The sequence below is a fragment of the Octodon degus genome, unplaced genomic scaffold (genome assembly GCF_000260255.1).
Source record: "Octodon degus isolate 3935 unplaced genomic scaffold, OctDeg1.0 scaffold00011, whole genome shotgun sequence".
NCBI lineage: Eukaryota > Metazoa > Chordata > Mammalia > Rodentia > Octodontidae > Octodon > Octodon degus.
Genome location: NW_004524587.1, coordinates 9,064,740 through 9,079,765, shown reverse-complemented (window position 1 = coordinate 9,079,765; position 15,026 = coordinate 9,064,740). Strand labels below are relative to the sequence as shown.

The 15,026-nt window shown below is 46.0% G+C and overlaps 1 protein-coding gene and 1 pseudogene across 2 annotated transcripts; one reads left to right on the top strand and one right to left on the bottom strand.

The window, feature by feature from the left end:
• Positions 1-1,628: 1,628 nt before the first annotated feature.
• Positions 1,629-12,988, bottom strand: Chst4 (carbohydrate sulfotransferase 4). Of its 2 annotated transcripts, none has more exons than XM_023709376.1 (2): positions 12,946-12,988; positions 1,629-4,068 (listed from the first exon to the last, which is right to left on the bottom strand). In XM_023709376.1, the coding sequence occupies exon 2, from the start codon at positions 4,048-4,050 to the stop codon at positions 2,899-2,901; it is 1,152 nt and encodes a 383-aa protein (XP_023565144.1). In that variant the 5' UTR covers positions 4,051-4,068; positions 12,946-12,988; the 3' UTR covers positions 1,629-2,898. The 2 variants fall into 2 exon arrangements, with proteins under 2 accessions (XP_023565144.1, XP_004649114.2); XM_004649057.3 differs by lacking the exon at positions 12,946-12,988 and adding an exon at positions 12,020-12,066.
• Positions 12,989-13,513: 525 nt separating this feature from the next.
• Positions 13,514-13,921, top strand: LOC105741436 (annotated as a pseudogene).
• Positions 13,922-15,026: the final 1,105 nt, after the last annotated feature.

Genomic DNA, 15,026 nt, shown 5'->3' with positions numbered 1-15,026 from the left:
TGCCTTCAGTTTCAGGAGTATTGCCACTTCTTCCTCCAACTGATCTGCCTCGCCCTTCTGGTGCTTGAGGCCACGCACATGCTCCCCTTGAAGTCCCACCAGCTCCTCCAGTGCAGCACGATTTGCCATCCCGATGGCCAACTGGACCTGAATGCTGTCTATTTGCACTGGCCTGTGGAGACTCATCCAGAAAAAATATTTCTTTGAAAAATATATGCATGTTCTATATCATCTACAAATATTCGTAAGATGTTGTCAGAAGGCCAGATACTGTACTGCCAAGATTTCTGTGGCATGGAAGAATATTTGATTAACTTTACCGGTGAGAAGTAGGGTCAAAAATTAATTGAGTCATTTGCCAATCAGATAGTCTTACTAAAGCTGTAGCCTTAATTGAGTGTATTGATATATTTTTAGTTTTAGTTTTTCAGAACCAAGGATTGAACTCAGGCCACTGAGTTTGCCAGTGATACACTTATTCCACTGAGCCATCTCCCTGGCCTAGTATTAGTATTCCTTGAAATGAAATGTGTCGCTTAGCAAAAAACAAAACAAACAAACAAACAAATAAACAAAAAAACAGGGGCCTTTCATCAAATCTTCTCTTATCCTCATGAATCCAGACCTGTAGAAATGTCATTTAAACACACTTAAGTCTTGTATTTAAGGATCTTGAGAGCTGAAAAATGTGTATGAAACACCTAGTTCAGAGCTTAGTACACAGTAGGCACAATAATAATAATAATAATAATAATAATAATAATAATAATTAATAATAAAGTGATTCAGAGAAAGGAACTAGGATAGATTAAAGAGGAAAGGACAGTAGGGAAAGGGGAAAAATGCCAGTCAGTTACATGATTAGTGTCTCTCAGATCATTAAATAGGAATGTTTGTGCTAATATTGGTTGGAAAAATTTTATGTCCATATATTATACACTGAGATAACAACATGCAGTGTTTTAACTGATATACTCCTATTATTTGTTATGAAATTTTGTTTTATCTTTTTCCCACAAACTAACTAAATAAATAAAACTATTCAGCAGAAGGTGGACATGGGGAGAGAAAAGCAGAGACGGTGAACCTATGAGAGTGGGTTCCCTCTCTATCCCCTATCTCTCCGTTCACTGCACCATCTGCTATGACCTTATGCTAAGCCTTAGGGACAATGTATTCTTACACTGCTTTGGAAGCTTCATAGAGGTCTGATGTCCAGGAAATTTTATGAAGTGAGAAACACCGCAAGGGGACAAAAGGAAAGATGAAATGGCTGAATCTCAGGTTTAGACATAAAGCAAGATGTCAAAAAACAGACAAGACTCAGAGGTCTGTGAAGTTTCAGACAGGTACACTTTTTAAAATCATCTTTTTAATGACTGGAGGACAGTAGTGATAACAGCAGTAACAGAGGTGGCAGCAAATACTAGCAGACACGTGTACTCAGCACGTGCTGATATATAAGGATCAAATTCCTTCTTTTTTTTTTTTTTTTTTTTTTTAGGGAAGGGTCTACAGGGTGTTCAGGGTCTCACTACTATATCAGACTTGTAGTGATTCGCCTGCTTTTTTGGTATAGGGGGTTGAACTCAGGGCTTTGTGCTTGCCAGATGGACACTGTGCCACCACGCTACATCCACAGCCAGCACGTGCTGAACGTGACCTCCCTTGGAGCATGACGGTAAATGGTGCTGGTTCCTGGCGCAGGGTGTCCAGCTCCAGGCTGGCGGCATGATGAGCACCCAGAATCCCTGCTCCACACTGGGAGACGCCAAACCCAACAGATTTGAGGCAAGTCCTGGCAGTGTGCATTTGAAGCCTGTGATTCTGAGGCACAGATAGAGCTGGGCATCTGTGAAGCCTGGGAGGAAAGACTTCTTCCTAGGGGAGGCAGAGACTGGAACCAGGGGAAGATGAGTACCAGGATAGGGGTCTTCTGGCTTAAGGATTAGAGTAAAAATTATTTTGGTAGGCCCTTAGGTGATGCATGAGGCATTATTACAAATGAGGCCTCATACAAAAAAGAACTGAGTTGCTGGTTGTCTATTTACTACCCAATTTTAAGATCTATCTATCCATCTATCTATTATCTGTCTGTCTGTCTGTCTGTCTGTCTGTCTACCTATCCATGTGATAGGTAATAACGAATTATAGAAATTTATAAAAATGATATCTTCTTAGAGTAGGGTCCCATAAAAATAGGATAAATAGTAATTAGAAGGCATATAAGGGTACATTCTAAACAGAATCTTATTTTGGAATTGAAGTGGTCCTGGATGGCAGCTTCACAGAGCGAGCCTGTGTGTGATAGGAACACACGAGGGGAATAATGTCCCAATAGAAGTCAGCCACCTCCTGGGTTTAAGAGCTTGCTCAGTTGTGCAGAGTAAACTTTGTGTTTGTGATAATGATGGCTGTGACCATAAGCTCAAGACAGGCATCAGTTTCTTCCTTCACTCTTCCGGAAACTCTGAGGGTTTAGAGTTCGTGTCTTTGGAATGGACTGGTGAAACCTCTGGTGCAAGACCGACTTCCCTGTTTTTTTATTGTCTCTCCTTTTTCCTACTGAGGAAGATGCAGACAGGGAGGTTTATGGGTCTTCTCCACCAATACTGCATGGTGTCTAACACACGAAGAGTCTCCACGGTATGCTCAGATAGACAGGCAAGAAGAGAAGACAGGCTATATTACATTTCACTATGGAACGTGCTGCTCACATAAGGTTCCTGAGTTGACTTTTTAGACCAGAGTTTAGACACAAAGCTTCCTCTGCTTGAGTGTAAATGGGCCTGATTCACATGCAATGTGCATAACTTACAGAGACCCAGTTAAGGCTCAGAGCATCCAGGGAATGGAGTTGAGGCCAGGACCAGGCAGGTACAGACCTCCTCATCCCTCTCAGTACACTTGTTCCAAGGGCCTCCAGCTAGATAGCAGATCCAGCTTTAGGTTTTTCTGCTCTTCCTGGGATCTGACATGGAGGTAGCCCATCAAATCCATAAAATCACCACAGACTGTCTGAAGTCGAGAAACCTTTTCAAAAGGCAAGGACCAGCGCCAAGCCTGGGAGACGTTGAGGGCGTTCCTGGCATTTGTGTGGAAGGCATGCTGACCCATACCCTTGCCCCGCGTGATGTTGTGCACCCAAGTCTGGAGATGAGGAAAGAATTTCAACCCCACGAACTCATACATCCGGGAAGTCTGGGCCAGGGGCATTCGCACCAAATCTTCATAGCGCACCAGCAGGTAGCGCCGCCGTAGAGCCTCAGGCAAGAACTGGATAGCCTTAAATATCTCCATCTGACTTTGGCAGATAATCTGCATGGTTTGATATGGCCGGTCCTCTTCCTTGAGCATTTGCCAAAGCTGCCCCAACACCATGCGACTGTCAGTCATGAGCTCTACTGTGGTGTGTTCTCGAGAACGGAACACAGCCCGGGGGTCCCGGACCAAGTGCACGATGTGCAGGTTGAGCATGGGGTCCATGAGCAGCGGGTGAAGGGACTGCAGGTTGAAGAAGCGCACCTCCTTGAGGGCCACGTGGCTGTAGGAACGGCAGGCCTCCTCCACCCCTTCGAAGGGCTGCTGATGGCACAGGAGCTTACAGTGAGCATGGTAGGTGATGTTGTCCCGAGGGAAGATGTTGCAGGCAGGAGGGGAGCAGAGGGCCCGGCTGTGTTCCCAGTGGAAGAGGATGGATTGTTTCCGAGGACCAGGATTCATGTACGAGTCGAAGACGCTCATGTCGCACAGAAAGACTGAGCGTAGCAGATCGCGCACGGCCATGTGCAGCCTCCAATAGGTGCTCTGGGTGAACGTCATCCACACGTGCCAGGCGGGCTCCATCAGGTAGAAGACATCTGGGTGCTGTCCAAAAAGCTGCCCTACAAAGGAAGAGCCAGAGCGCCAGGAAGACAGGATCAGCACATGCACGGGTCTGGGCTCCTCCTTCCCAGGCAGGGAACTGTCATACAGGTAGATGAAGAGAGCCAAGACAGCTATCTGCAAAGCCAGAAACAGGAGCAGCCTCAGTTTTTTGGGCAGTATCATTGTGCTCCAGTGGGACACCTTGAAAGAACAAGCAAAAGGGGCTGAGTTAGGCTGCGCTGTGGGCATCTGCTTTCCTTCTCCTTTCAAGCAAAACCCCCTTCCCCACCCCTCTGCAAAGAGCAGGGTAGGAAGTCCAGACAATCCTACAATCCGTTGCAGAAATCCTTCTCTAGATCAAGTCTTGTCTCCTATTATTTATATCTTTTAGGGTCTTTAATTCCTCCCCTTTGATTGTTTTTGGCCACCAGACTACCAAGGATACCTAATCAGGGGAAGGACTTCCCCATGGCACCATGGTGGTATCTTCAAAGAGGCCATGAAGGCAAAGCTCAATCTCGGTGTGACCTAAGTCTTGGTTAAAGGCCTTGTGATCCTCCTGAAACCAAAGAAGTGCCACCCATGAAAGAACACTCCAAGGCCGCTTCTCATGGTCCCACCCTGGATTGCCATGGGGCCCTTTGTACCCATCCCCCCAATTTTATGTAACCATGGGACATTTCCTATTCAGTCTCCCGAAAGACTAGCCTGTAGGCTATAAAACTACGTGGCTTTAGAGTTGTCTTTTCAATGTGATGGGCACTTGCTGTTTGGTCTGTTCTGGTTTAGTCTCATCCTATTGTACAAAGGATGTAGGGGAGCCAATTCAATGCTAAGCTTGTGTCTGTGTAGGTAATAAGTTATCTGAATCTGTTTTTTGAACAATCATTACTTCCTTACCAGCTGACTGGAAGTGTGTTAAGCCAACCTAAGAGCTGTCATAGTGGGGTCCTTTCACCGCTGTGCAGCTGCTTGCAGGAGGCCTGACCACTCAGCAATACGTGCTTAGTATATGGGCAGGTTGTGTACTGAACCAGCCCTGGAAATGGCCATGTCATCAAGAATTAAGATATTTATTATTTCTAAAAAAATCTCTATAGCTGGGCATGGTGGCACACAACTGTAATCCCAGCATTAGGGAAGCTGAGACAAGAGAATCACTTCAAGGCCAGCCTGCACTACAAGGGAGTTCAAGGCCATCCTGAACGGCATAGCAAAACCCTGTCTCAAAAACAAAACAAAAGCACTGCAAAGACCTCTGTAATGATAGTGAAGTGTCTTGGTCTCGTCAGAAAAGCCTATTAGAATGGCTTTCCTATTATTAGATATCAAATAAAGGGTTTCCATTTTATAATTGACATGAAAGCCACACAGGCTGACGATAAGCCTAAACTTAACTCCTTTTGCTGCTAGGGCTGGCTTGTTATGGAAGGCCATTGTCCTCAGTTCCGTGCTAGAGGATTAGTTCTAGGGAAATTTGAACCTTGTTTCTTACATGAAGCTAGATTACTCTGGGTGATCCTGACATAAATGCACTAGCTACTGCACATAGTATAAATACTAATAGTGGTGAGGTGCTAATTTGCATTTTACTATATACTCAAGAAAATCCCCCTTCTAGCTTTAATAAGGAAGATAAACAATGCTGGGAAGGGTGGCGCATGCCCGTAATTGCAGCACTTTGGGAGTCTGAAGCAGATAGCTATTCCAAGTTTTAGCCCAGCCTGGGTAACTTAGTAACTTAGAGAGAGCTGAGTGACATGCATTCTAAAAATAAAAAAAAAATCATTTTTGAGATAGTCTCACTGTGTAAAGGGCAGCAATCCTCCTGTCTCAGCCTTCCAAATACTGGGATTACAAGCATGTGCTGCCACACCCAAATTCAAATATTTTTTGAAAGGGCCAGATGTGTAGCTGAGTGAGAAGGCTCTTGTTCAATCCCTAGTACAGAGAGAGAGAAAACGAGGAGAGTGAGAGCAAGAGAAAGAGGGAAAGGGAGAGAGAAGGAGAGAGAGGCAGAGAGATGGAGAGAGAGGGAGAGAGATTCCCATTCTATTTTCCTGTTGACAAATTACCAATCATTAAAAAAGTTTTTATTAGGTAATTGTACATGGCTGAAAGTATTTTATTTTATTATTATTTTTTAACGTATTTAGTACAGGGTCTACAGGGTCTCACTACACAGATCTGACTCATGGTGATCCTCCTGTTTTCAGCCTCCCATGCACTGGGATTACAGGCGTGTGCCACCATGCCCAGTCTCAATCACCATCTCAGTGTGCCCCAGGGGCAGGGCTGGCATGGTACCCCAGGGATGGAACCCCAGTTCCTGCATCTGCCTAAGCAGATGCTTTAATCCACTGAGCTATCTGACCGGCCCTTTGGCTGAAATTACTTTTTTTTTTTTTTTTGCGGAACCGGGGATTGAACTCAGACCCTTGTGCTTGCCAAGGAAGCACTTATTCCACTGAGCCACCTCCCCGGCCCCTGGAATTACTTTAAAAGGGTCATTCTTATGGGTGGCAAGTCTACACAGGCTCAATATGTAAAATGAAGCTTTCCTAACATTCTGCATGCAGGAAGGAAAGATGGGAAGTGTCGCACACCCAGACATTTAACACATATGACAAGGAAGGGACAATCTTGCAGGCCCAAAGGAGGAGCCTGCAGTCATAAGTAAGAAAGCCTCTAGAATGATTTGTAGACAGGAATGATGACTCATCTTTAAAAGGAGTCAATATTTTGCTGGGGAAGGAAGACAGAAGGATTTCACTAGTTGCTGGATTGGTAACCTCCATGTCTTAACCACAGTTAGTGTTTATCTACCAGCTGGTGTCTTGTCAGCGTACAGTGAAAAGCCCACCTCTCATACTTGCCTCCTTTCAGCTTATTTCCCAATTTGCCCCTACTTAGCAGCTGGGTTTATTTTTTTGTGTGTGTATTTTAGTTGCTTTATGTACAGACAAGATAATTCAAACATATATGTAGTCATAATTTTTCCCCCTTTAAAACCTACACACAAAAACAGTAAGTTATTTCCCTCTGCAGCACCTTAGTTTTTCCCTCGTAATATGTCCTGGGGCACTTTTTATGAAATACACCAGGAGTTTCCTTGTTCCTTTCTACCACAGAGATTCTATTGTACATATATACAGCAATTTATTGAACCAGTTTCCTCACTGGTGGGGTTTTAAATCTTTTGTCATTTCAAATGCTTCAGCAATGACCTCCGTGTCCACATATCTCTGCACATGTATGCAAGAAAAATTCCTAGACGTGTGCTTACTGAGTCAGAGAATGTGTGCGTGAGGGAACTTGACACCTACCACTCAGACACCCTTCACACGGGGCACAAACCATTTCCTTTGCTAGAGCTCCAGAAATATTCAAAGGTGGATTTTACAGGATGAGTTGAGCAGCCTGGGATGTGAGTCCTGGAGTTTGCAGCTTGCTTCCTGAAGAAGCTTTCGCTTTGCTTCCGTGGAAGTCCCCTGACCCTTCTGGGAAGGGTACAATGACCCAAGCGGCCTTGTGTGGCCGTGGAAGGACATCTCTTTTCATCTATTCATGACAAGGATGGTTTTCCCATGGACATGCCACAAGCATCTAGTGAAGATCCTCTCTTCTTCACTGTCTGCTGGGGAAATGCTAGTGGGTGGTGATTTCTATCTTGTAGTTTTGGCCATGTGGAGTAGAAGACCAGCTAAAATAGTCTCCTAGTTCTTAAAACTTGAGATCAAGATAGAGTGATTAAAAACTAAGCCATTATTGATAATTAACATTGATAAGCCCCCCCAAGGTGGGCCACATGACCCGAGCACAGGAGTTTCTGCTTAGGCACAGTGAGCAGGAGAAAGAGTTTAAGCTAAACATAGGAAACAATGGAGCAAAAGGGGAAAGGAAATGCGAAGTTGGCTTGTGCACAATTGGAGGGAGACTCAGAATTTTTCTAAGCAGGGCCAATAATTGCTGTAGGAAAAAGCTAACATTTCCTGGGGATTAGGAAAGCAGGCCTTTCAACGGCCACCTTCCCTCTCTCCTTCTTAGCTTTGGGCCAACGCTGTCCTGTTGGGCTCAACAGCACTATGCCCTCCTTGCCTGCCAACTGCCCTTGGCCTCGAGCCCATTCCCTCCTCAAGCTGGAGCTGGGCCTCCTAACCTTCCCCAGCTGTTCTCAGACTTCAGGTGGCCACAGTTCTCAGGAATTCCTGCAGAGTTCTTTCTTTGGTTTTATTTTTCATGAACACTTTCCCTGGCTAGAAAAAGTATGTTTTTGTGAAGCAAGTTGTGTCCAAGGCCTCTGGGCTGTGGACAACACCTGGGAGGCTGCCAGGACACCACGGAACTCTGCGGACTGCAACTAGCAGTGGAGGCAGATGCTCCTCAGGCCCTGGCAGAAGTGAGGGGACACAGGCAACACTGCGCTCCCTGGTGGAGAGGAAGCTCTTGGGGTGCACCACTGCACCACTCTCTCCTAGTGCCAAAATTCCCAGTCAGCTCGTCTCCAGTCAGCAGCAGAACAGCGCCTTCCACTCTGCCTCTCAGCATTCTTCATCGTTCACTGCTGCCCAAAGCTACCTTCTAAAAGCACAAATCTGCCATTTCTCTGTTTAAAAATCCTTTGGTAACCTTCCACTACACACAGGATTCAGCCCAGACCTCAAGCCTCACGCACACAGTCCTTGACGGTCTGATCCTTGGTTTCCCCCTCACTTTTTTAGTACCTTCAGCTGCAGATTCAACTTTTCAGTGCTTCAAAGCATGCCCTATTATTTAGGAGCCCTGAGACATTGGCAGAAGTGTTACTGGTCCCTCAAGCATCTGTCCCCTGGCCATTTTCTCCCCTAAAGAATCTCCTTTCCTTCAAAACATTTCATCATCATCAGTCTCACTTTGCAGGAAACAGCTGTGTATGCATGTGTCATTCCAGTGAACCACTAGAATTTAAAAGAAAGGCAGTGTTTCATCTTGCATATAAGTGTACAACAATTCCACAAGTGATTAGGGTTCCTCAAACACTTGTCAAATAAATGAAGTCCATAATCAGATGAGTATGGGAAGAGATGTAGTCATTGCTAGAAAGACGATAACCAAATGAGCTTTGTTAGTTATCCTTTCCTCACTGGGAGAAAATACCTGAGAAAATGAGCGTAGAGGAGGAAAGATTTAGTTTGGCTCATAGTTTCAGAGGTTTCAGGCCACGCTGGCTGACTGCATTGCGTTTAGGCCTGTGGCAAAGCTGAGACATCACAGTGGAACAGTTCAGTACAAAATAAACTGATCACCCCACATCAGCGAGGAAGCCAAGAGAAAGGGAAAGAGCCAGACAATAAGCTATCAGCCACACAAGGTCACACAAGGTCACAGCCACAGGACCTACTTCCTTCCACTAGGCCCCACTACCTCCCTGTTTCCCTGAAAATAAGACCTATCTAGAAAATAATCAGCCTTGAAAACCGGATCTCAAAGCTGCCAGCCCCAATCAGCCTGCTCTCACCCTATCTGCATTACTGAGTAGCCACCAAACAAGAGGATAGTCGAGGCTGATTATTTTCCAGATAGATCTAGTTTTCAAGGAAGCATGGTTTTTCCACCACCTCCCAGTAATACCAACAAATTATCATCTCACTAGTGAATTGATTAATCCATGGGTGAAATTAGAGTTCTCATGATGATCCCCTTTCAAAAGGCCCATCTCTGGGGCTTTTCTATCTAAACCATAACAGTGTTCCTTCAAGAAACTGAAACTTGGGGCTGGTGAGATGGCTCAGTGGTCTAAAGCACCTACTTAGAGCAAGCTTAGCAAAGCGCAGGGACCGCGGTTCAATCCCCCAGCACCACATGCCAGCCAGCCCCGCCCCCTGGTGGGCTGAGCTGGCCACACACACACACACATAAATAAATAAATAAATTAAAAAAAAAAAGAAACTGAAACTTATAAAATGCATGTGGAAAGTCTTTAGCATCAGTTATTAAAATGTAGGTGACTGTGGAATACTGAGCACATGACCAACACTGCATCAGTTGCAGAGAGCAAGGTATTCAATTGAGGGCATAGGTTTGGAGATGTATGGGATAGTCAACTTCTTCCTAAAAAAATAACTTCTACACTGAGCATGAGATAATTCAAACTAAGAGAAAGAAACTCATGAAAATCATTTTAAGAGAAAAATTTAGTGAAAAATAAAAGTCCCCTGGCAGTGACACGCAGCCCCGTCATAACCATCTTAGTTACAAGGCGGGCAGGGTAAAAGCAAAAAACAAACTGAGCTCTTCACATCAATCCCATCCACAAAGGAGGGGATCGGAACACTTGTTGCCACCTTGATGGGTGACTGGTGTCACCTTGGAGGCCAAAGAAACACCATTGCCAAAGAGTCAAGAGAACCTTTAGGGTTCTCCTAAAATACCTCCAAAGGGGTGGTGATTAGGGAGAGCCTTCGGGGGGCACAGAGCTCACGAAGGCACCTTCATCCAGCAGCCTCCTTCCAGGGGACTGAATGTATAGGAATCCCCAAGATCAGTGCCATGTAGGTACTGACAGACAAAAAGGGAATTGTGAGAAAAAAACAAACAAACTCAAACAGGTAGCAATTTAAGAAGCCCTGATTCCAGCCACTAGGCATATTTCCCAGTGAGATTATGCCCTGCAAGCAGAAACTGGAGATAGAAGAAGGTACCTTGCAAAGAGAAGGAACAGTGAGGGGCTGGGGACACTGTCCTCCTTACAAATAGCGTGTAGACCTGGGAAACTTGGGGAGCCAAGCTCTGGGGGTAAGAGCTACCCCTGGAATAAACCCGAAAGTGGACAGAGCACCAGAAGCGCTAGACCTGGTCCTCACCAGCACAGCGTCTCCACTGCCAGCACGGTGCCTGGCGCGTAACAGGCACTCAAACGCCTACCAGTGAATGACTGAGGGAGCAAACATTTGTAGAGCTTTTTTCCTCTTGTTTGCGGTACCTTCATTGACCCAGGAAGAAAGATTGGCAAGGTATTATTTTTATTTTACATATCTAAAAATATTCCAGTCAGAAGTTCCAGACTGGTCCAAGGCCCCTTAACACAGGTCCCCTCTACCTTTGCTGATACACTGGCCCCATGAATCCTGCCTTATATACATGTGGTGTTTCATAATTCTCAAAGTCCTTGGAGGAGCAGTTGTGAAAATAATCCCTTAAGACATTTAGGACAAGGATGAATTACTTTCCCATTTTTTCAAAATAAATGGGCTGAACTTTGATGGATTCATTGGCTGTAATAGCTTTGCCTGGGTCAGAACTCTGGTGTTTGGGGTGCAAGGTCTGAGAGTTTTCTGAGATTGGGCTGTATCCCACCTGGGCCAGAGAAAACCTGCAGCTCTCTGCACCTCCTGCCCCCTCTCCTAGCAGAGAGCAGGGAACAGCTGTGGGAAGTAGGGAAACTTGAGCTCCAGAGTCCAGTTCAAAGTGGATCAGATGTACCGGGGAACCATGTACAAAAGTACATCGAGACAGTCCTACCCCCATTGTAGGCTTTTTTGAGCTCTTCAGGGAGGGGGGGTCCCTGGAGACGAGGGAGCTGGTGGGAGGCAGCCCAGGTTTTGCCTGAAGATTCCTCTGGTGTCTCAGATTCATCTCACTTTCCACTACCCACCCTCCTGCCAGCAGTGGAAACCTTAGCTTAGCTGCCAGATGTTACCTGATCCTCTGGTCCAGCAGCCCTGGGGAAGCATGCTGGCCTTGGGAAGCAGACCCAGAGAATCTTCTCCTTACCTGGTGAATGGCTTAGGCTTCCCCTGCTTCTGAGAGGCTCACGGCTGCCAGGCTGAGCCCTGCTCTCTGACTCACCAACTCCTCAGCCCCCTCCTCCTCCTCCTCCTCATTCCTCTTCCTCCTCCTCCTCATTCCTCTTCCTCCTCCTCCTCATTTCTCTTCCTCCTCCTCCTCCTCATTTCTCTTCCTCCTCCTCCTCCTCCTCCCTATTTGCATATCTGTCTGTTTCACTGCCCTCTCCCTTCTGCTGAGGAAAAGACCCACCTCGCAAAACAGGCCTGAGAAAGCCCTGGCTCCCTGGAAAGTGCGACATTAGCAGCTTTGCCACCCACGAGACTCAAGGGGTGTGGAGACGACTCCTAGTGGGCTCGGAAAAGCAAAGGAGGAAGCATTCTCCTACCTGGCCGGGAGACAATCCTGGAATGTTGACTCCTCTGAGACAGCAGAAGGTCGACTCCCTTGGGACCCGTGCAAGAGGAGCCGGCTGGGCTGGCGAGCAGGCAGATGAGGCTGAAAGGGACGTCAGCCAGCAGCTGCAGCCACGTGCCCACAGGACCTTAAACCTTCCTCTCCCCTCTTATTCTTACGTGTGAGGAGAAAATGTGGAAGTTATTTCTGCTCTCCACCTGCTTGCTCACTCACTCCACCCTGGGGAGGTAACATTTCTCAGCCTCTGTGTCATATCTAACATCATTACGCCTCCCGTAAGAGGCAATAAATGTGTTCTGGGAGTTCGGGTGGAGCTGAGGAGAAAGTTCGCCCTTAAGGAAAAAGGAAATGTCTTTAAAGATGGTAACTTGTTAGTTACCATCTTTAGCCCTAGAGAAAATAAAATGCTTGCTCAGAGCTACTTACTGTATGTGGTTGTCACCAGACTAAAACAATAGATGCACAGGAGTGGTGTAAATTGTGACGGAGTTGTGGAGCTAGACTGTCATGTCACAGGTCTGGGCGAGTCATTCTATTTCGCTGAGCCCTAGATTATCACCGTAAAATAAGGATGAAAAAAAAAATCTTTTGTTTTTTGTTTCTGGGGATTGACTTAAGGCTTTTGCACTAGTTTACAACCCCAGCTTTAATTTTTTTTTTTTTTAAGTTTTAGACAGGCTCCGGCTAAGCTGCCAGGCTGTGCTTGAACTTTTGATTCTCCTGCCTCAGCCTCCCAGAATGCTGGGATTACAAGTATTCATTTATCTGGCAACACCTACCTTATAGTATGGTTCTGAACTGTAGGATTCATACACACAAAATCCCTAACACAATATTATGACAAAAAGTGTTTTAAAGTGCTAGTTATTGTTAAATAATAATATCTCTTTTTCTTACCCTGCCGCTGGCACGTTTTCCAGGCTTCAGAAGAGAGAGTGGAGCAGGCGCTGGGTGACTTCTGGGACCTTCTCCAGAAGGATCTGGCGGGCTGCCCTCGGGCCTTATCATTGCACAAGCGACCAGAACCTGTGAAGGCTGCCTGCTATTGATTTCAATTGTGCGTCTCTTCCTTCCTTCCTGGTTCTTTCTGGCGCAGAGAGTTCGCTTTTCCTCCAAGGAGTTCTGTTTTATAGAGTTGTGGATGTGGATTGAAGATCTATACATGGGCAGCTGGTGGTTCTGCTTTTATTCTTATTTTAAAAGTCATACTCTGGGCTGGTGAGATGGCTCAGTGGTCTAAAGCACCTACTTAGAACAAGCTTAGCAAAGCACAGGGACTGCGGTTCAATCCCCCAGCACCACATGCCAGCCAGCCCCGCCCCCTGGTGGGCTGAGCTGGCCACACACACACACACACACAAATAAATTTTTTTTAAAAAGTCATACTTGTTCAATATAAAAAGTGGGTAAGGCTCTCTTCTTTGGCGCTGCCTGCGGAGGCGGCAGCCATCTCCCACTTGCCACCATGGCGGCCCTCAGACCCCTCGTGAAGCCCAAGATCGTCAAGAAGAGGACCAAGAAGTTCAACCCACACCAGTCAGACAGCTTTGTCAAAATGAAGCGCAACCGGCAGAAACCCGGAGGCATCGACAACAGGGTGCGGAGGAGGTTCAAAGGCCAGATCTTGGTGCCCAACATAGATTACGGAAGTAACAAATAGACAAAGCACACGCTGCCTAGTGGCTTCCGGAAGTTCCTGGTGCACAATGTTAAGGAGCTGCAGGTGCTGCTGATGTGCAACGAGTCTTACTGCGCAGAGATTGCTCACAACGTCTCCCCTCAGAACCGCAAGGCCATCGTGGAAAGAGCAGCCCAGCTAGCCATCTGAGTCACCAATACCAACGCCAGGCTGCACAGTGAAGAAAACGAGTAGACGGCCTGTGTGCATGTTTATTTGTGCTTCGGTAAAACCACAAAAAAATAAAAAATAGAAAAAATAAAAAGTGGGAAAGATAAAACATATACAAGGAAAGAGGGTGTAAATCCCAGTACAGGCTACTGCCCAGAGAAAATGACCGTTGCTCATTCCCCCCATGCCTGGAGCATTCTGTATAACTGAAGTCATATGGAAAACCATTTTGTACTTGTTTTCCATTTGGATTTGCTGTAAAATAGTTTAAGTCATGAAATGCCATTAAGGCACAAAGGTACAACCTTACTGGGTGTAGTGGATCCACTGCAATGCCAGACTCTGGGAGGCTCAGGGATAAGGTTCCAAGTCCACTCAGCCTGGGCAGTCTAACAAGATGCTGTCTTTACAATTCACAAAGAATACAGCGTAAATAAAGGAACTACGGCTTAAGTAAAAACAAAACCTCACAAGCAAACCTTGTCAAAGCACCTCCTCATCCCTTTGCTCAGGCGGCTGCCTCGGGAGTAACGAGTCTTTGCTTGTGCATATAGTGACCACTTTAGACAAGTTGGATTTTTCCCCACTGTGACCTTTTTTGCCATGCATATTCTTCTGAGCTTTCATTTCTTAAATTTCACAATAACTCTTAAGATTCATCTTAAATTGTTATGCTTTTCTTGCTTGCTGTTATTGGTATATCATGTTATGTGTGAGGCCGCACTGCTGCTTGGGGTGTATCCAGTTAATCAATTTTGAACTCGTTTATAGTTCTGACTGAACCCTTTTCCTTTCTCCTTTCCTCCCGTCCTCCCTCTCTCCTTTCCTTCTTCCTTTCCTTCCTTTCTTTTTCCTGTACTGGGAGTTGAATCCGGGGAAGTGCTCTTCCACTAAACTACACTCCCAGTCCTTTAAAAATTATTTTGGAGGGCTGGCCAAATAGCTCAGTGGATTAAAATGTCTGGAAGCAGGCACAGAGGCTGGGAGTTTGATCCCCAGGCCTGCCATGCTGGCCCCGCCCCCAGGGTGCCCTGAGCTTGCAGTTGAGACTGGGTGTGGTAATCCCAGTTCTTGGGAGGCTATAAACAGGCGGATCACTATGAGTCCAGTCTAGTAGTGAGACCCTGAA